A 20,033-nucleotide genomic window follows, 5' to 3' on the forward strand; every position below is an offset into this window, starting at 1 on the left:
AAAGCGGACAATTCTGCCTATTTTCTTTCTTAAATCAATGTAGATCACTTGGTCTGTGATGTATACCAGCTGAGGGGCTAATAAGCATTTCCCCACCACAAGAAGGCAAAACATGTACTATTTTAAAATCACAAAGCATTTCGTTTGCGGGCAAAGATGATAAATCCACTATGCAAAATGTAACTGCTGCTTTTAGATATACAGAAGTAGACACCCAGTGAGTTGGTCCAGACGAGCAGAAAGGTACTCACACTGTGAAACATCCAGACTACCTCAGCCACCGTTATATTTAAGCAAACTTTCTATTCAGAGCAACAAGAAAATTACTGCCTTAATTAGCACTTCAACTCCATAGTGCTGTTACTGGTCGCATCTCCATTTTGCTGCTTAAGTTTGGTGGCTATAGCATGTTCTGGCTTAGCAGGGCCTCTCCAACAGGTCCACCTCATAAGCTACTGGAGCTGTCAAGAAGAGGGCAGTAAAGCCTGCAGAGTACTTGAGTTACCTCAGTTTAGCACCTGAGAGCACAGCTGTCTGACCACTTGGCATAAGCAGTCTCGGTCCTGCCAACAACCTCCACCAGTATGAAAGAGGTTTAAAGCATGCAATTAAGGATCATCTCAGAAGGCCACCGTGTTGCTTTGCAAAAAAAACCCAACAACAAAAACCAAACAAACCCAAAACTGGTCTAGCTGAGCAGCTAGACCAGTTTTATTGTCAAAAACCTCTTAGTGCTGTCTTAGCACACTTAAATCGAAGCATTTTCTCCTGTAATCCTGGAAATAAAGCAGAACTCTAGAAAATTCCAAGAGTACACAATGATCTGGCTCTAGACTGAGTTTCTTTCATTTTCCCTGGATAATCTGCGGAAGGAAGTGGCAAGCAGAGGAGGAGTACTAGAGTTTGGCTTCAGAAGTAAATTAATTTTAGTAGAGGAAGTTTCCAAGGCTTGCTTCTCTGGCCAGACAAATGGCAAGATGCACTAGTCCTCCTCATTATGTTCCTCTTAGTTTGCCATATTGAGGGTTTTCCTAAGCTTAAATCTTGTAAGAAGGGACAAGCAATTATCCAAGGAACTATAACTGTGTCCTCTTGAGAATAAGAACAGCTTCTTCCAGTCTTGAAACTCAGCCAAAACAAGTGATGTTAGAAGCAGACTTTTTGAGGAGAATCCTGAAACCTTTTGCAGGAGTATTATGTACCCTCACTATTCTTTGAACAATTCTCTGAAAAAGAGAACATGACAGAGGCAGGACTCACCCAGGATTTACAGTCAAAACATTGATCTGTATCTTAAGCGAGGCTGATAAAAGGACAACGAAGGCTAGTTCCTAGCCAGCACAGACAATGGTGCTTTAAGGAATATGAGCCATTCTATAAACAGCCTTGTGGGAAAATACAAGGCATTAAGGAGCTAGCATACCGATATAGCCAATTACTATAGGAGAGAAATGCAACTGGGTAACTGAATACACCAAGGAATGGAGGAGCTGCTAGAAGAAATCCCAGTGCAGGACAATGCGTGCCTGTAGGCTGACCCTCTATGCTCTGGTGTCTCAAGAGGGGTGAAGTGTCAGGTAGTGACAAAGTGCTGCATCAAAATTATGCCAGACTAAGGAACCTCTCACCTCAGCATTAAGTGCAACTCGCATCACATCTGTTTTCCTTTATCCAGAGGCTGGAAGGAGGTGGAGAAGTAGGGAGGCCAAGAATGTCTCTGGAGAAAATCTCTGCCAGCTTCAAAGCATAGGAAAGTCTGCTGAAGCAGTTATTTCATCAAGAACAGATCTCCAGCACAGTGTTAGTTGGCTCATGCTCAGACAAGCTCTAAGAGCTATTATGTTAGTCTTGATTAGTCGAGGTGCAGCAGCCATGCTGCGTTGCAGAGTAGGTAGCCGGTCCGTTCTTGTTGGCCGCACCTTCTTCATTTGCAAGCAAAAAGGGAAACATGGCAGTATACTCTGTGCTGTACCTGAAAATAAAATATACGTAGTGCCTTGTGAAATGGAGAGGATCACAGAGACGAAAAAGATGGAATCTAAGGAATGATTTCTTTGAACAGAGAGTTGTTTCTCAAGCCACTGTCCTGACAAGAGTTCTGCTTCTGTCACAAGCTAGCGAAAAAAGCTAAGGTGTATGGCCAAAAGCATGCATGCCATTTACTGTTCACTGCATTTGCCAGGAAAGTGAAAAAGAGATGAATTGAGTGGCCCTTCACTCTCAAATCCAACCATATTGTATCATGACTGAACCTACTACCTGAAAAAAAGTAATGTAGTCTATCCCAGGAACATTCAAAGCATGTTATTCAGATATTTAGTGCTTTGTTCTCATTAAAGAAAGTGTTTTACAGTGATTCTTCATCCCTGGTGTTCCAATTTAAAAAAATGGTAACTTGTTAAGTTAGGCAGAACCAGTTAATGCAAAAAACCATATTTTCTTTTTCTTTTCTTACATTAAAGTCTTAAAATAACATAAAACCTCAGATTAGAGAAAGCAAATGGTAAGCATTTTTGACTTAGTAAAGATAGCAAAGCAGGCACTGTGCTGACATGAAAACTTAAAACCACTTCTGGGAACTGCAGTATTTCTCAAATCTACATTAATAAGAATTCCCTCTTGTCAGAAGTGCTCATAGATTTTTCTGTCTTTAAAAGTTGTTTTTCTGGTTGTATTTGGTTATTCTGGTTACCAAGAAATATTTTTGGAGGCTAGGGTTTTATTAGAAAAATTCTTATGAATGCAACATTGTAGTAATAAACACAGGAGCTGTTGTTTTCAAAAGAATCACAATTATAGGCAGCTTTTTTCTTTCAATTCCCACCCCCTGCCATGCAAAGCACGTTATAAATCATAGGAAGCACTGTTATAATCTTCATGCCAGAGAGCTCTAAGGTCATCGAATACAAGAAACAGCTCAGAAAATTTCTCAACATTTTTGAGCTATAACCATTTCACGCGGCTTGTAAGCAGTTTATAAGCTTTTATTGTTGCATTATTAACATGGTCCATTTCAGAAGTTTTCAATAACAGAGCGTTTTATCCCCTCCACCTAGAAAACTCTCTCCTTTTCTGGAGCAATTAATTATCCTGGCCTGAAAGGGCAGATCTAATATGCAGGAAGAGTTTTGTACCATGACTACTGGAGTTTCAAAATTTCATTAATTTCACAAATAATTTCTTTGCAAGTGCCATCCATTTCCTGTTACTGGAGAGAGAAATTCAGCATGTGATATTTTTTAAGTTTTTCTTTCATTTCTCTCCCTAGCGAAATACTGTATTTGAACACTTGAAAGAGAGAGAGTGAGAAAAGAAAAAGGCACATTTTCCTTGCTGGAATTTTTCTTGTTCAGTTCTTTCAGTAATAAAAACTGCAGATCCAACCCATACAGTAGTAGGTTTATAATTTTGAAGGAGCTTTAAATGTACATATGGTCTTCCCCTTTCTTTGCGAGCCAAAGTGTGGTGTCCTACAGCAGGCAAGCGTTGCTGTGCAGTTGGAAATGATTATCTGAATAATTTGTTCTAAGTAGCTTGTGATGGGAAGTTGGCAGGACTTTGGCTCTCTATACAGCTTGAAAATGTCTCGAAAGAGTTGAAGCCGTGGTGGCATTTCCACTCCGTGCCTGCTCTGGCTGGCAAGGTTTAGCATCTGCCCCCAAACAGCTGCAAGCAAGATAAAACCTACTCATAATGGGTTTGTGGATCTTCTTGGAAGGAGGAAATTTTCAAGCCAGTTAGTTTCCCTTTCGGCCTTAGTCCACTTGTACTGTTTCTGGGCTGCTAGGCAATGGCAGATGCACAGAGAAGAGTTTCAAAACATATTTTTGCAAGGACAGGGTCCTTTAATCCTGTGCAGTAACAGTATGTCATACAACAACATTTTGCAGAGGAAGGGTCACAGAACAGTGGCAGCAATACTCTTCAGGTCACCCCCATCATAAAATCTCCTGACCATATGACATTTCCAATGTGCAGTTACAAGCATTATACCTATAGTTAAAGGCGAAGAGTTATAACTGTTCTGTAGTGATACATAAACTGTAATTAAACTGTGATATTCCTACCCACTTTTCATGTTCTGAAAGGATTTTACCTCTATCTGATAGGAAAATAATCAATGTTTTTGTCATTTCACAAGGTAAGTAACACACACAACTGCCTCTGCTTGCGTATGGGTCAGTATTTAATTGGTTCAATAAGATTCTTATTTTAAAATGATAAAAATAAATCTGAAATATGCTTTTATTTAAGAATGTGTTAGACTGGAGATTAAGTTCATACCAGTATCTGTATTAATTTTAGGTTTCTTGCTCGATGCAGTTGCTGATGACTGACTTGTAAATACACTAAATAACTCAGTTCCTTCTTACATGTGATTTTGAAGCTCCCATCAGTATCTTCTGACTAACCCAGAGCCTCATCTACTGACCATATTTAGTTCTTCAGTTGATGTGCAGTAAGAGATAGAAGCCGCAAACCTGCAAAGTATAAAATATTTCGTCTCCCTGTAGTCAATGTGATGAGCAACAGTCAGCATCTAGAGGACTGGCTTTACTGTGTTGTTCTGTCTAGCCCAGTTCTCATTAAAATGTATGTCTATTCCAGGCACTGTTGGAGAAGAAGAATAAAGTCAAGGAGCCAAAGAAGCCCCTCCGTTTCCTGAAAAAAGTAGAAAAGCCTGTTCCTCGGCCACCCACTCCAACCCTAGAAAAGCCATCAATTGTAAGTGGGCTGATTTTAGCACTTTTTTTTCCTGTTGGTCCGTGAGTGTTTCATACACAGTTGTTAAAGGAATGCCCAGAGAAGAAAAGAAGTGTATTTATGTTAAAAATAGCCATCACTATTTCTTAAGTGTTTTTATGTTAAAAATAGCCATCACTATTTCTTAAGACTCTCTTAGTCTCTCATTCTGTAAAGATACTAGCAGCCGAAGAATTGAAAATATCTGTTGACCAAATCCTTAACTAAACTTTATTTTATAAAGACATAAATTAGTAGACATGTTATTCTCTTGTTCTTGGGGAACAAAAAGACAGAATCACATTTTTATTACTATTGCTTAGTGTCTTCAGACCTTATGATCTGAAAACAGTATCATAATCCATCAGAGCAATTACTTTTAGTTGTGTTGAAGTCCCTGAGACTTTGGGTGCTTGGTACTGAGCATGCACTTCATTAATTTTCTGGAGTGAAGCTCCTGTCATCATACAGGATGCAGTCTTTGATGAGCATGCTCCAGTTCACAGAAAATTATTCTTCTGCAGAGACTGAAATAGCAGTAATGATGTGTCATGGGGGATGTGATATGCTGTAGGAAAAAACAACTTTTTAAGGGAGCTGCAACTTATTTTCTTTTCGTAAAGTAATGTACTTAGAGAGATGGTTGCCCCAATGGATTTCTTCAGCTGCTTATTAATACTGTTTTCATGATATAGTAAGGATCAGACACAATTACCATTTAAATTAGTGAATTTAAGAGTCACACAACCGTGAAAGTGAGAGAGAAAGACTTATTAGATCATCCATGCTGTCTTCCTTTGTGCGGTATGATGTCCTGTGTTTTATACGGTCTGTTTTAAGATGACTGAAACAAGAGTATCTCCTTGGGAAGAGCTTTCCACAGCTCTACTAACTCCTAGGTATTAGATATTTTATTGTGGTGGTAGATTTACACTATTTACATTTACCAGTTGAGCAGATTTTTAAGTACTTCCAGGTAACATGGAAAGAAATCAGATTTGTCCCCTAGCTGTAGTCATTCTCTAGTGTGTTTACAGTTTTTTATTTTTTTTGAAAGAGATGCAATACAATAGAATTCCACCTAAATGAATTCTGTCAACATTGGGTTTATTTTCAAGTATCTTTATGTGTGAACACATAGAAGAGTGAAGCTCTCCAGCGAAGCTCAATCTGTCGAATCAGGACACTTCAGCCGGTGATGAGCAGCACTAACATCTCCTGCCTTGCAGAATCCAAGTAGGGTTTCTCCTACCAGCTGGCTGCGAGGAGCACTGACAGCAATGCTCCTCTCTGTTGTTAATGCTTCTCTTCCTGCCATACACACATACGAGCACCAACTGCTAAGTGCATCAGCCTTTTCCTGCTGGAGTTGAGGATCTCAAAAGGAAAGTGTGCCAGAATGACACGGGCCACAAGGCATACAAGAGAAAGCAGAGAGAACAGAAGCTCCACCACAGGCCTCCTCAACTCCTCTCCCCGTCATTTCTTATGCACTTACAAGCCACCACAAGCTCACAAAGCACCTCTTAATCCCTTCACTGGTTGATCACTTTCTCCCAGCCCCCTCTGGTTTTCAGCCTGTGCCTAAGAATCTTCTATATCCTTAATTCCTTTTTTTTTTTTCCCTGCTAGGCATGATAGGCTTCCCATCTCCCTTCATTCTTTCCTGCTGCTCTGTAGCGTGCAGATGGAGAAGTTGATGATTACCCTTGCTAAGACATCGTTTGCAGCACTGAACAACAGAAGTCAAGAAAAATGCATCTCACAAAAATTTAAACCAAATCTTAGTTTAAATCCAATCAAGCAGTTCAGCTTACCAGCATATGTGCCATCTGCATTTCCAAAGCTCTGTCCTGAAGGGCTTTCACACTATAGCCAGCTGACGTGGTACAGTTTAGCTCTCTAACTGGACTGGAAATTCATCCCTTCTTTCCAAGGAAAAGCGACAGACCATATCAAAAGCCAGTCCGTTGGTTAGTTCTGCTTTCCTCCTCATGGGTGGTGGTGCAGAATGGCAGGGAAGAGAAAACTTCATCTTCAACACCTAAGAAAAATACTAAGACTCAATCCCTCACCACTTCTCTCATCCCACACTCTTCCCTGTTTTTCCAACACTTCTGAAATACCACATTTCAATGCAGACCTCATAGACTTTTTATTAAAAAAAATTCCTTGCAATTTTTAGATTTCTTTTTATCTTTCCCAGGCACCCCATGGGCCTTTTCCTTCTGCTACTGTCAACTCTGGACTAAGACCCCTCGGAAAGAAAAAATGCTGACAGCCGTCCTTCCTCTATTTAAAATAAGCCTTTATTTTTATTCCTCCTGTGATTACGCTCTCTTTCCCACTATGCCCCATCATTCTTACAAGCTGGTATCAATCCCACAATGCTAGGGCAGTAAAGTTCTCAAAGAGACAAATCACAATATAACTTAATTATACTTCCAAACTATCACTTTCTAAGTCTTAAATTTACTTAATCACTTTGATAAAGGTCACCATTGGAATAAATATAAAAGAAAAATTGTTTATATTCCCTTTTAATTTAATCCCTTTATTTACGGTTAACAGTTATCTTGCACCTTCTTCAGTAGTGATTCTATCCCCTTCATATCTTGACCTGATAAATTAGTGTTGATGATCATTTTACAAACAAGCGAGTCAAGCTACATTCAGTCAAGCTACAAATAGTATTTCTAATGCATGCAGTAATTTTCTTCATCAACATCTCCTTATCATCAGGTACTGCTCTCTAAAGACTGTCTAAAATCTCAAATACAATAGAGCATTTCTCCCACATCTCTTGCAAAATATGGAAGTATGTATTATTTTGACTCACCTTCCTTTCCCTAGAAATTAGGAAGGTGTTCAGAAATAACTGACAAAAAGCTGGATATGAGTTAAACTTTTTGATAGTTAGATGGATAGTCTACAGAAATCTCAGTCTCTAAATAAATAATTAATTATTGCATGGACATTTCTTGTGTTTTGGCAGGAGGAAGAGGAAAGAGAAATGGCAGTGATCTGTCTGCAGAAGTTGCTTCGAGGCAGGGCTATTCAGAACATGGTATTCTGTGTCTCTTTGTTTATGTCTCTCTTCAGAATGATGGTGGGAGTGATTGAGAGCGTGCTTGCAATCTTTCTTCCACAGCACTAATCAAGGATAATGAGGTTTCTGCAGTATATCCTCCTGTACGTTACCTGGAGTCCTTCAAGGCAGAAGTCTTTGCTCTCCAGCCCAGATTTCTTACAGGAATTACTAGGTTCCTACATATGTCTGTGAGTGGCTCCCTGTTCCTGCCATCCCCTATACTCAGCTGTTTAATTAGATGCTGCACAGTGGAATTACTCAAATGGCAAATTTGAGACTAGATCTGGACTATGGATATATTCTGCTTTGATTATGCCAGGATCTTGAGGCACAAGAAGCCTCCCACATTGCAGCAGGGCAGCTTGTATTTCATACCATCATTCCAGTTTCCTGTGATGGCGAGCTGAACCTGAGATATGGAGCAACTGAAGCATACCACTATGATTTCCATCATTCTGCTTTCAGTGGAGCAGAAGTGGGTCTAGGTAAAAATTGAGTAGCCATGCCTCGTCATCTTTATATTAAGCAAGTCTATCACTTTTGATCAGATTGGTCCAGAAGGTTTGTTTACTTGCCTGCTGAGAATATAATTGATATTCTCCTTTGCACTACTTATTTAGTGTTTGTGAAGTGTCCCCATGTGGGACCCTGACCTCAGCTTTAGCAAACAGTTCAATACTGTGAAAGTACTGAGGTGGAGCATAGACTTCCTAAGTCTTCTCCAGTTCTGTGGTGATCCATGAGAAGGCTGTCTGATGCCATTTCAGGACTGTTGCCTTTCACATAATGAAATGTCTCATCAGTTTAGGAATCTCCTTCCAGCTACTACTGGATCAGAAATATATGACTCAGTTGGAGAGTGATGTGAGCAGTGTTGAGTGATCCTTTTTGCTGTTGGAAGTCCTGTTGGAAGAGAGGGGGGATGAAAATAAGACAGGCAAGGGCTGGGCAACATAATCCCATAACAGGGACAGTGGCAATTTCAGCAACCTCCCCACAAATTTATTGCTATAAGCTGTTGCTGGACTTCCTCAAGACAAAGGGCAGAGAACAGTAGATGCTGAAACAGGAGACATCTAACCCTGGACTGAGGAAAAGGGGCAAAGCTTACACTGGGAAGCTTTGACAGTCAAGCTGATGTAACAAGATATCCAGAAGGCTATTGCCCTTTTCACTTGACATTGGTGTTGCTGTTCCACATTCCAGTGGTCTGAGGTCTGGATGAAGCCAAACAGCATTAAAAAAAAACCCCAAACAGTAATTTTGTAATAGAGTAGCAAGGGATCATCCATACTCCACAGCAGAAGGTCTCAACTTTCATCTTCTGTGCAGAAGGGTTTAGGCAGGATTTACCTGACAGCTGTAGTATTTGCCTAAATGCGGCCACAAACTCGTTACAGAGAGCTAGGTCTTGGAAACAGCTGACTTTGCAACTTGGAGAAAAAGGGTGTGCTCTGCTGGCAAAACATGTTGATCTGTGGTCTCTATTTAATATTGCTTGGTTGTTTATTTTAAAGATGTTCGAAGGGAAGGAGAAGCGCCTGGAACTGATCCAAGAGCTGCGCACCACTCACGCGCTCCAGGAGGACAGGCAGCTGCTTTTGAAGGCAGAGGCGCAAATGACACAGGCTCTACAGCAAGAGCGTGACTTGCAAATGCACCAGGTTTGCCTGTATAGATGGGAAGGCTCATGCACAACACTGTCCTGACTGGGAACTCTGTGCTTGCAGTACCGCCAGCACTCTCGCATTTCATTTCTTTACATTTTCTATTATCCACAGCACAGGAAGCACTCCAAGTAACAAAAATGCTCTCCTAGCACAGGCCAAGTATTGAATGCCTGAGGGGCTAAAAACGCTCTCTCACTGCTGTGGGGGCTCTGGGGATCTCAGAAACAGACTGAGGCACCCTCACCACAGCTGCTACCCAGGCTGCACTTGCTTTGTTTGCAGACAAAGCACTTGTTTGTATTTACAGGGCTTTGAACAAAGCGCACTGTCAGACGAACCTCAGTTTTCCCACATTTCAATCCATTTGACTGGTGCTGTGACCTGGCATCACAATACATGCTTGTCACTCACATCTGTCAGATGTTTTATTGAATGTGTGTTACTGCTCTGTCATTTCCCTGTTGCTTTACTAGCTTGGCACCCTCCCAGGCTCCTCATCAGGCAAAAAACATCACAAAAGAAGCCAAAGCGGACTTACTTGGTAAATCTTGCTGGCCTTGAGACTTCTAGGATCTTAGCAATGGTGTCACATTGTTGTACTTGCCACTGTTGTGAGAGTAGAGAAATTCTGGGCTCCGTCCTCTGCCAAGGATCTAGTGAGAGCTGGGGATGCAAATTCCCATCCAATTTCTTTGTAGGCCCACAACCTTCCAGAGCAACGTGAATCAAATGGCAGATGCTGGTCTGAAACGGATCATAAAGAAATTTGCTCCAGGCTGCACTGCATTTCACATAGAGTATTTCCCACATTCCTGCAGGTTTTCCTGTAGTTTTTGCTGCTCTCCTGGTTTTTCAGTGACCAGCTGTCAGGCAATTTTGCAGGTTCCAGATTATGATAACAGTATCCGCTGGCCACCTGGCTTGGTGGAGATGAAGCCAGACCTCTGCTTCCTGCTGGGTGGGCAGCAACAAAATTTCCCCTCAGATCTCAGTAAAAATTGAACCAGGTGACTGTACTTTATTGCTTATCATTTCCAGATGCTCCCTCATACTCAGGGAGCCCAGGTGTGGAATGCAGGAATACAGACTTTTTCTACTGAGGAATTAAGAGGAAAATAAAAGCCGTAGGCATTAGGAACTTGAAATGCTCCTTCTCCTGGAAGCCCAGATGAGAGTGAAGGATAAAGCAGGTCAGACACCATAATTCGTAGTGAAGGAGGGACTGCAAGGGGCAAAGATCCTGACCTCTGATCTCAGAATTTCCTTTTGGGAGCACAACTGTCCCCCTCTGCTGGTATCCATCTCCTCTTACTCTTACATTTTATTTTTTAGTTTTTTAATGTATCCCTGAAGGGTCACAGTCCAAACCTTAGGTCCTAAAACATTTTGAACTTTAAAACTCTCTGGAATGCAGGAGTTTTCTCTGTGTATAGCTATTTTAGAAAGTCACTGATGACTCACAGTTCTGTAGTTTTTGGTGATCACAGGTTGGGTTTTTATCAGATTTTTGACCTTTTCAGTATAAAAAGAGGCATTTTTCAAGAAATGCCTCCTGTAGAAAGACGATGGAAACAGATAAAACAGTCAAAGCCGAGAGTTTGAAAATTTCTAACCTTATATATAACAAAAGTCTAAGACAAGAGTGTTCCTGGGTTGTTTTCCTCCATTTCACACCGGTTTTAGACACAGCACCTGGAGCAATAAAGGAGCAGCAGCACTTTTGTTCTATGTTATCCCTCCCAGTGGGGTGGTGCAGTTACTTCATTGCTACGGTCCGTCTTAAGCAGCCATGGGCTCAGCACTGTCACTTCTAGATGTGTGCAACACTGACAGTCCCAGTTCCTTTGAAACACTGCATGAGCAAATGGAACAGTAGTATAAGAAAGCTGATTTATTACTACTTGTCTGGGATATTTCAGCTCCATTTTGAGTATTACACTCAGGATTACTCTGTTCTCTTCCAAGAGAAACACAGCATCCCAGCCAGTTCCAGACCTTCCCTCCTGCCAAGGACTGTGACTTCTTAGTCCATATTGGAGATAATGAACTCACCATAGATCTTGTCCCTTTCTGAAGCGCAATCACACATACCCAACCCACAAAACATGATGTGCTTGGAACAAGGAGTGAATGGCACAGTAATGCTGAACACCTGGAATCTAGCCTCATCTGTGACTTTCTGATTTTCCATTAACTGGAATTTTGAGGTCTTGTTTGCACTTCTGTAAACTCAATATAATTACTGTTGATTTGAACGTGTTAGTAACTTACACAGTTTTGGGTAATAACTCAGTAACTAAAACTGTAGGGATTCATGGCTGCTGTATTATCTCAGCAAGTTGAATCATTTTGGTAGCATCGTGAATGCCCAACCAAAGATATACCATTTCACTGAGGTGGCTTGAACTGTAACAAACATTTGGTATCCTTAGGAGAGGATAGAAATGCAGCTGTGCTCGTAATTGCAGCTTCCTAAATCTCTCCTTAAGCCTCCTACTTGTAAAGATTGAGGCTTTACTTTCCAAATGCTAGCAAGAAGCTTCATTTGCAATTTTTGATCCTGCTTTTCTGTTCTGGTCTAACTAAGCTGAGCACAGAAAGATGGAGAGTATCCAGCTGAAGTAATTTCATCGTCACTGTTACACTTCCCTTTTCCTGGTCAGGGCAGTGGAGAAGAGGAGACTCAGGGGGGACCTCATCACTCTCTACAACTGCCTGAAGGGAGGGCGTAGTCAGGTGGGGGTCGGGCTCTTCTCCCAGGCAACCAGTGACAGGACGAGAGGGCACGGCCTGAAACTGCGTCAGAGGAGGTTTAGGTTGGATCTCAGGAAGCTCTTCCTCACGGAGAGGGTGCTCAGGCACTGGGATGCACTGCCCAGGGAAGTGGTGGAGTCACCGTCCCTGGAGGTGTTTCAGGAGAGGCTGGATGTGGCACTTAGTGCCCTGGTCTGGCCGATGTGGTGGTGTTGGGTCATAGGCTGGACTTGATGATCTCAGAGGGCTTTTGCAGCCCAAATAATTCTGTGATTCTCTGAGTGCTCCCTGTAACAAGCAGATGGCCTCAGCCAAAAAAGTGCCTCCTAATACCTGGAATACAGCACATCTAGTCCGCATGTCCCCATGTGTCAGTATCAGGACTATTCCCGCCCTGACTAGTTTTGCCATTTTTTAGATATCAGAAGCTATACCCAGGAACATTACCTTATCCAGAATCCAAGCTAGCCCATGTAAAACAAGACGAATGCAAAACTCCTAGGGTTGTCCCACGGCTGGTCAGAGTGGACGTTACAGAGCTGTATCACATGCCTGTGGTAGTCCTGGGACTGTGAATGACATTCCTGGGGTTTGTAACACAATTCTTTGCTTTTTTTTTTTTTTAAAAAGCTGTCATCAGAAGAAAGCCTCTTGGCCAGGGAAGAAGGAAGGGCACTGGCGAACATATTTGATTTTCTGTCCAAAGAGCTGGTGAGGCTGCAAGAAGAACGGAAGATCCATGCTTTTGTCATGCTGGCTGAGAGGCAGAGGCGGATGCGGGAAGCGGAGGAGAGCGGACGTCGTCAGCTGGAAGAGAGGCGGCGTCAGGAAGAAGATGAGATTTTCAAACAGGCAAGAGAGGGAGATTGGTGGGACTGTGGGCGGTTTGCAGGAACTGCCTCCTTGTGGAAAGGTCCAGATGGAAGGGAGGTACTTCAGCTCTGACTTTGCTGATGGCTGATTTTAAAATTGAGGGGAAAAGCTTAGTGAAGAATGGACAATTCCTTTCTAAAAGAGTCATGGCCTTAATTTAATAATTAAAGATGATCTGTATACCCTTAGAGACAGTCCTGTTATGCATATTATGGATCGATGTAGGTTTCTAAATTTCCACAACAAACACCTATGGAGAAAAGATGTACCTAAATCTTCTTTAGGAATAATGTTTCATCAGCACTTGGTCTGTCCAGCAGAACTATTACGTGCTATCCCAGGCAAGGTTTTGGAAAGATTTTAGCCCTTCCCCCCCCCCCCCCCCCCCACCCCCCACCCCCCCCCCAATGGACCACAAATAACAAAAGGTACAAAAACTATTTTGAAGTCATGATAATGGATAGCATCAATAATGGGATCATTCTATGATTCTATGAAATCCAGAAACAAAAATCCTAAATTACCATATTCCGTAACTATTCTATAGTCCTATTCCTATTCCCTAGCTCCTGACTGCATGAAACATATCTTTCCCAGTTGAAAGGAATGAGTGGGAGCCTAATTGACTAAACCAATAATTTTCAAACTTTGTGGGAGGAGGTTAATACCAAGAGAGTCTGGCATAATGTTTATTTTTGTTTTAATTCTAACTTCTCCTCTTATCTTGTCTCCATTTCTGAGTGGGAAGCAAGGAGGGTCAAAGTGCCATAAGCTTATGCCCTTCAGACTAGCAGAAGGAAAACAGCCATTTCTAGAGTCTCTGCTCTACAACTATTATAAGGAAACCAATAATTTTATCTTAGTTTTATTCGTGCTACTTCGGCTGGCTTGATGGAACCTTTTCCTTCACGATTTGCTTGAATGAAAGCTGATTGATTTACTAAAGTCAATACTGATTTGGCAGTTATTGCTCAGGGAACCATGAGAACTGAGGAAGCAACTGCCATTGCGCTCACAGAACTAACCTGCTGCAGCAGAACCGGATCTGCGGATACATTTTCCTTCTACCATGGGTTCTTTCCTGCACTTGTTTCTGTTCAACCACTTCTCAGGAAGAATTATTAGAAAATAAATTTTTTACACGAGTTATTCTTCCCAGAAAGTATCTCTGAAATCAAATCTCAGGCTTGCCTGCCTGAAATTAAGGGTCTGGTGAAAATCTGATGTTGCTTCTTTGGAACTCTGCCACACTCCTGGTGGAGCAACAGGAAGAGAAACAGTATCTTAGTGTCTTGTTCCAGGTGGTGAAAGTGTACCAGAGCACTATTGACTCCTACTTGGAAGACATTATCCTGAGTAGTATGGAGAACACTGCTGAGGAACAAGCCAGGGAAGAGATTCGGAGAATGGCTGAAGAAATCAATGACATTGCTTACGAAATGGAAAGTTGGTACGTTCTTAAACGACACGTTAGAGGCTGTTTACAGCCGTTTAAAACCTGCCTGACCATCTGCACCCGTGGTTACTTGTATAATCTAAGACATGGGAAGGGCAGAACAATCCTGTTCACGATCACTTCATTAGCATGTGTGGGAACCACACTGTTACTACCTGGTACACACATATAAATCCATCAGAGCTTTATTTCTCTACAGCCCGTGCCAGATTCCCTTTGCAAATCACTTGTGGGATCTGTGAATCACCCTTTTTAGACTTCTCCGTGCCAGTGTGATGCTGTGACTGAGCTTTAAGCGAATCTGAGAACTGCCTAGAGCAATACCCATTCATACTGGTCTTTTCATTTATTTACACTGCTACAGAAACCCCGTTTGAAAGAGATGCTAAAAGATACAGCTATACAGCAGCTTTTCATTCTGGGGTGGCTGTTCTTTAAGAAACTGCCAGGTTCCATGGGGGTCAGTCATATTGATGGCTGCCTGACAAGGGACTTTGAGCAGAGTAAGTTGTTGAGAACACCACCGTCTTGTGTCTGGCTGGGGCATCAGCAGTGAATACTTTTCAGGACCTGCCAAACCTCCAGTTCAGTTTCTATGCTCTTCGTTTTTGGAACCAAGCCATAAAAATCCCAATGACACAGTGACTCCCCAATGGTACAGCAGCTGTGTATTTTGTAACTAGATGAATACAACCAGAGTGTTGAAATCCTTGGGGAGAATGAAGCATAGATAATGCATGCAGCCCCTGGGCCAACTGGGAACCCACCAAACACTGGCATGGAAAAGAGCATGGTGACCAGCCAACTGCAGAGTCACAAAAGGGAAGAATTTAGCAAACTCAGCAATGGGCCAGGGACTAAATTGACGGAGGTGCAAATCCTCAGAGGTGTTGTTCTGCATGTCTGTTTGTCATTAGTGAGAACCGGGCTCCTAAATACCTTTGAGGATAATGAGTCTGGGGCAGTCTTCTACCTGAAAATACTGCTTTCCAGTGCAGTATTGAACACATTGGCACTGCAGTGCAAAAGGGAATAGTCACACTGTCACCTCTTTGTAGGGTAAAGAGGGACCCAGCAATTATTGCCATAACAATTAACAATTCTAATTATAACATAATAATATGACAATTACTGCCATAACAATACACTCCCTTGAAGACAGTGAGGGTGTTTACAAGGCGGTCTTGTGTTTGCAGAGGTGATGTGGAAAGAAAATTAAAATACTAATACCACTCTGCATCTGTTCTGTAGTCGAACTCGCCTACAGTCAGAAGAGATCGTAGCAGAGCTGGTTTATGATTTCCTCATTCCAGAAGCTGAGAAAATGTCTATCAGAGAAAAAGGTAAGGAGTCCAGTAGCTTTACTATCTTTGTGAACTTGTTCAGCCTCCTCGCCCTAGCTCACTGATAGGAGAGATGCAGTGCCAAGCGTTGTCTCAGTTCTCTGAGATTCCTGTTTTGCACTCTGCAGGCAGAAAGTTAAGCCCTCTCACCCTTTTTCACCAATTTCTCATGAGCTTTAGTCACCATTTTAAAATGGTGATCTGAATTCAGACCTGATGTAAGTATGGTGTTTCTGCAACAACAAAACTACATGAAAAGAACCAGCCCATTGCACCTTCAAAAACAAACTGGGGAAAGTCTTTAAGTAGCATGGCTGTGAATTGTCATATCACAATTTCTAAAACACTTAGAAGTCTTTAACAGGCAGATTACTTAAATATATGCCATATGCAGAAGGAAGATTATATGCTTTCCCCCTCCCCCTGCCCCCAATTGGTTCAGAGCTAGAAGCAAAGACAAAGTTTTAGGGTTGGCTGTAGTGGCATCACGTTTTAAGTAGATAATCTTGCACTTTGTAAACGATATTTCTGTTTAGCCAAAATGGAATAGAATCTGTCAAAATACAGAGGGGAAGGCCCTGGAAACCTGTATACAGGTTGATACATTGAGTATCATGAATAAATGGATTTTCTTAATTGTGATGTTTCCACTGATCAGCACTCAGAAGACCATGACTAAACCAGTCACCCACAGAAAGTGGCTATAACCTAAAAAAAGCAATTGTATCACAATAGAGTCTGAAGCAGTCCTTGCCACAGTGTACTCCTCTAACTTTAGAAGAAAGGCACTTTGTTTCTTTTTTTTGTGCTTTATGAATGAAAACACAAACCGTGCAAACACGTTCCCCCACGGTCTCTGAATTGTGCAAACTTTTTCCTTCCTAGTTTGTGTATTTATCACAATTGCTGTATCTATTCAGCAGCTGGCCATTCTACATAAGCTTAAGTCAGGTCCTTTCTCCTTAGCCCTGCTTAGCCTACCAAAGCAAGTGATCTAGTTTTAGTCAATGAAGCCTGCAGCTCAGGTGCTAACACGGGTTAGCCTGTCTCAGAAAGGAGAACAGAAAGAAAAGACCTGGAGATGGCCTTGGAGTCTGGACTTACAGTGGTACCATCAAAGAAGAAAATAGGTACTGGGCAATGAACAAAGCACCTAAGAAGCACTCGTAAGCCACAGAGGAAAAAAACCCATCATAATCTGTCATAGCTACAGTCTGTGGGCCTGGAAAGCAGAGCTGGGCCTAGACAGAAGTTAAAGCAGATGCTGGTGGAAGAGCTACAGCAATAGGTGATAAAGTGCAACAGCTCCTTCAAACGAGATCCGGTAAAATTTGCTACAATATTCCTGTGACAGCAGACATGAAATGTCAGGAAGAGACCTGGCTCATACTTTCTTCTGCTATTGCTGCATGGGCTGGAGTGGACTCCACACACATAAGAGTGAGCTGAATTCTACCAAATGTCTGCTCAGATGAACACACCCTGATGTAAACCTCCCACACAGTGATACCTTTAGGAAAGTAGAATCAGTAACTATTCTATGTAAATCCAAAGGAAATAGTATCAAAGAATGGCATTAGATCTCATGAGCACATCACTGTGTTGCATTTCTGTGGCAGCTTTTAAAACTTTCTCTGCGGTGAGTCAAATTATTCATTACAAAAATCTGTTTTAGCAACCTAGCACATGCCTGAGCATGCACCTTCCTTGAAACTAGGAAGAAGTGATCTGAGAGCATAGTTGTCAGGCCGATCAGAGGAGAAATCTGTTTGTAGAACAAAGATTTGGGGGCCTGCAAGTTCAGTCTTACACTCCAGCTTCCCCTTAAACATCTCTATTTTGTCATTACCTAATCTTCTCTTCTTATTATTTGTCCCCTCTTTTTGTTGCATTCCTATGCATAAAAGCAGGAATTATCAAATACTGGGTCATCCTGAAACCCCTCTGCATCTCACTTCTGAACCCTGCTTTGCTAAAGTAGAAGTCAATGGGCTGATGTGAAAAAAACTTGCTTTTAAAAGGATAATGACTCACCAGTTTGAGCCCACTTTCTTTTAGCTGAAATTCACCTGGATGGGGGAAGGGACTTCAGCAATGCCAAGAGAGTATCCCCAGTAGAGTAGGTGCAGTTTGTGCGTACAAGATTGAAGCTGAAATGCCTTGGGTAGCAAAAGCTCTCCTGGGAATTGAGAGCTGGCAGGTGAAGGTCAGCTTTTCAAATGCGAGTGAGATCCAGCTGCATTCGCTGTCGACAAAATGGACCTGGGAGATGGATAAACATAAACAGGATGGGTTAGTAACAGCAAGCGGCTGAGTCAGTGATGGTTTGCAGAACTGTGTGACAGCAGGCAAGACACCAGGGGTTCAGAATCACAGTTCAAATACTGTTCAGCCTCACCGCATAAACAGACCAAATCTACAAGGAAGTATTGGACTTCTGCAGGGAAGTGACGTGATGAGAGTCACAGCTTGTTCCTGCAACATTCCCCACACCCTCCGTAGAAGCATGAAGCGTTTCAACCCCTGTGATTGTGTACCTGCCTCTTAAGGCAAAAGCGAGAGAAAGGGGGAAGAAGAAATAGCAAAGAGCAATGAAGAGAACTGTAGGGTGAATGCTTTGGCTTGGGTAACTACTTCCCAAGAGGTGGGCTGGAAATAGATACAAATGAGATTGGATGAAAACTGTAAAACGCGATAAAGAACAACCCTGCAGTAGCATAAGGGAGATGATAAGGTAGGTGACGTAATGGGTCTCCAAGTCTTACGCTGAACTCAGTAGGAGTTTCTAAGCACAGGCAAAATCCCAACACAGGAGAGGGCAGAGTCCAGCTGCAGCCTTCCAGAGGTCTGCAGCAATTAACAGACACTGAAGGAGAAGTTATTTTAAAGGCTGATAACATATGCTGGCGAGTTATGCCCTAAGCTGGAAAGGAAAACACTTTGGCTGTGCTTCCCACTGTGAGGACTAATCTTCAAAGTGAAATGCAAAGTTGGTTGCTACTATTAGGTGGCAGTAGAACGCTTTCAGCCAAAGTTAGAAGGGCATGATTTTTTTCCTGAGATGGGCTTTTCCACAGCTGCAGGAAGGCTTATCCCTCCCTTCTGCCCTATGGAGAATGCTTTGCTGTACATTTGCAAGTAAAAGCCTTACCCCTTTTTGTGCACAGTGAGGCAGTCCCAAAGAAAACACATCTATGCTGCTCATCAGATCATCCACGGGGCCACGGAAAGGGTGGAGGCTGATCTGGCGCTGCATCAGGAGACATCTGCCAGCGACATCAAGGGAGATCCTCCTGCTGGGCCGCTCAGCGATGTTTTGAGTGGGACAGCTGCTGCACCAAGTGCAGCTGACGGCACTTGCTCTGCCCCAGCTGCATGTGAACTGCCTAAACTTCTGTGCGAAGAAAGCCAAGGAGAGACAGCAGTGAGACCTTCTGATGGGTCAGACAAGGATCCCAAGGTCTTCTAGAGACAGAAGATGGGGCAGGTGAGTTTCCCCCTCTGTGACTGGAGCTTGAAGCATGGTGAAGGAGAGGGAAGCATATCATATTTACTTTTTTCAGGGCACCCAGAATGGAAAATCCTCTCCTTTGTGCGGTCCTACCTGTTCGCAATGTTGTCCTGGAACCAGTCCGTGTACACTTTGGCATGGCAGCCCCAGTCCAGTCCCGTCCCCAACTACTTTTGGACTTCATTAGTTAATTTTCCTCTTCTAAGTATTAAGAGAAGCTCGAGTGAGAAAGCAGTGTTAGCATTCCTTGTTTGTTTTCCTGGCTCAGACCAATAAAGATCTGCACCTGGGCTTTTGATGGTATTTCCTTGCATGAGTAACACTAAACGAAAAAAATATTCTGGCAGTGGGAAATTTTGAGTTGAGACCATACACAGAGTCTTTTCTGAAGCATGTCCCACTGATTTCCTTAGGGAAATAAAGCAACGGGGCTTCCTGTATTAGCACTGCTATTAATAAAGCACTGAAGTTGAATGAAAACGGTCAGACCTTGCATCATCTTTTCACATAATTAGTCCTTGCATAAAGAAAAGGCGCCCTTGACCTCGGGGAGTGGTTCCTGCCAGCCAGGCAGTGTCTGGCGCTTAATAAC

At 42.4% G+C, this 20,033-nt stretch overlaps 1 protein-coding gene across 1 annotated transcript in view; it reads left to right on the top strand.

The window, feature by feature from the left end:
• The window catches only part of MAATS1 (MYCBP-associated, testis expressed 1), a 30,434-nt gene extending 11,035 nt beyond the window's left edge, over positions 1 to 19,399 (top strand). Inside the window, exons 10-16 of the mRNA XM_009873770.1 lie at positions 4,609 to 4,725; positions 7,739 to 7,810; positions 9,352 to 9,498; positions 12,889 to 13,110; positions 14,433 to 14,581; positions 15,839 to 15,930; positions 19,098 to 19,399. Of these exons, the coding sequence (XP_009872072.1) occupies positions 4,609 to 4,725; positions 7,739 to 7,810; positions 9,352 to 9,498; positions 12,889 to 13,110; positions 14,433 to 14,581; positions 15,839 to 15,930; positions 19,098 to 19,399 (1,101 nt within the window). The remainder of the gene's footprint in view (positions 1 to 4,608; positions 4,726 to 7,738; positions 7,811 to 9,351; positions 9,499 to 12,888; positions 13,111 to 14,432; positions 14,582 to 15,838; positions 15,931 to 19,097) is intronic.
• Positions 19,400 to 20,033: the final 634 nt, after the last annotated feature.

The sequence above is a fragment of the Apaloderma vittatum genome, unplaced genomic scaffold (assembly GCF_000703405.1).
Source record: "Apaloderma vittatum isolate BGI_N311 unplaced genomic scaffold, ASM70340v1 scaffold6547, whole genome shotgun sequence".
Lineage (NCBI taxonomy): Eukaryota > Metazoa > Chordata > Aves > Trogoniformes > Trogonidae > Apaloderma > Apaloderma vittatum.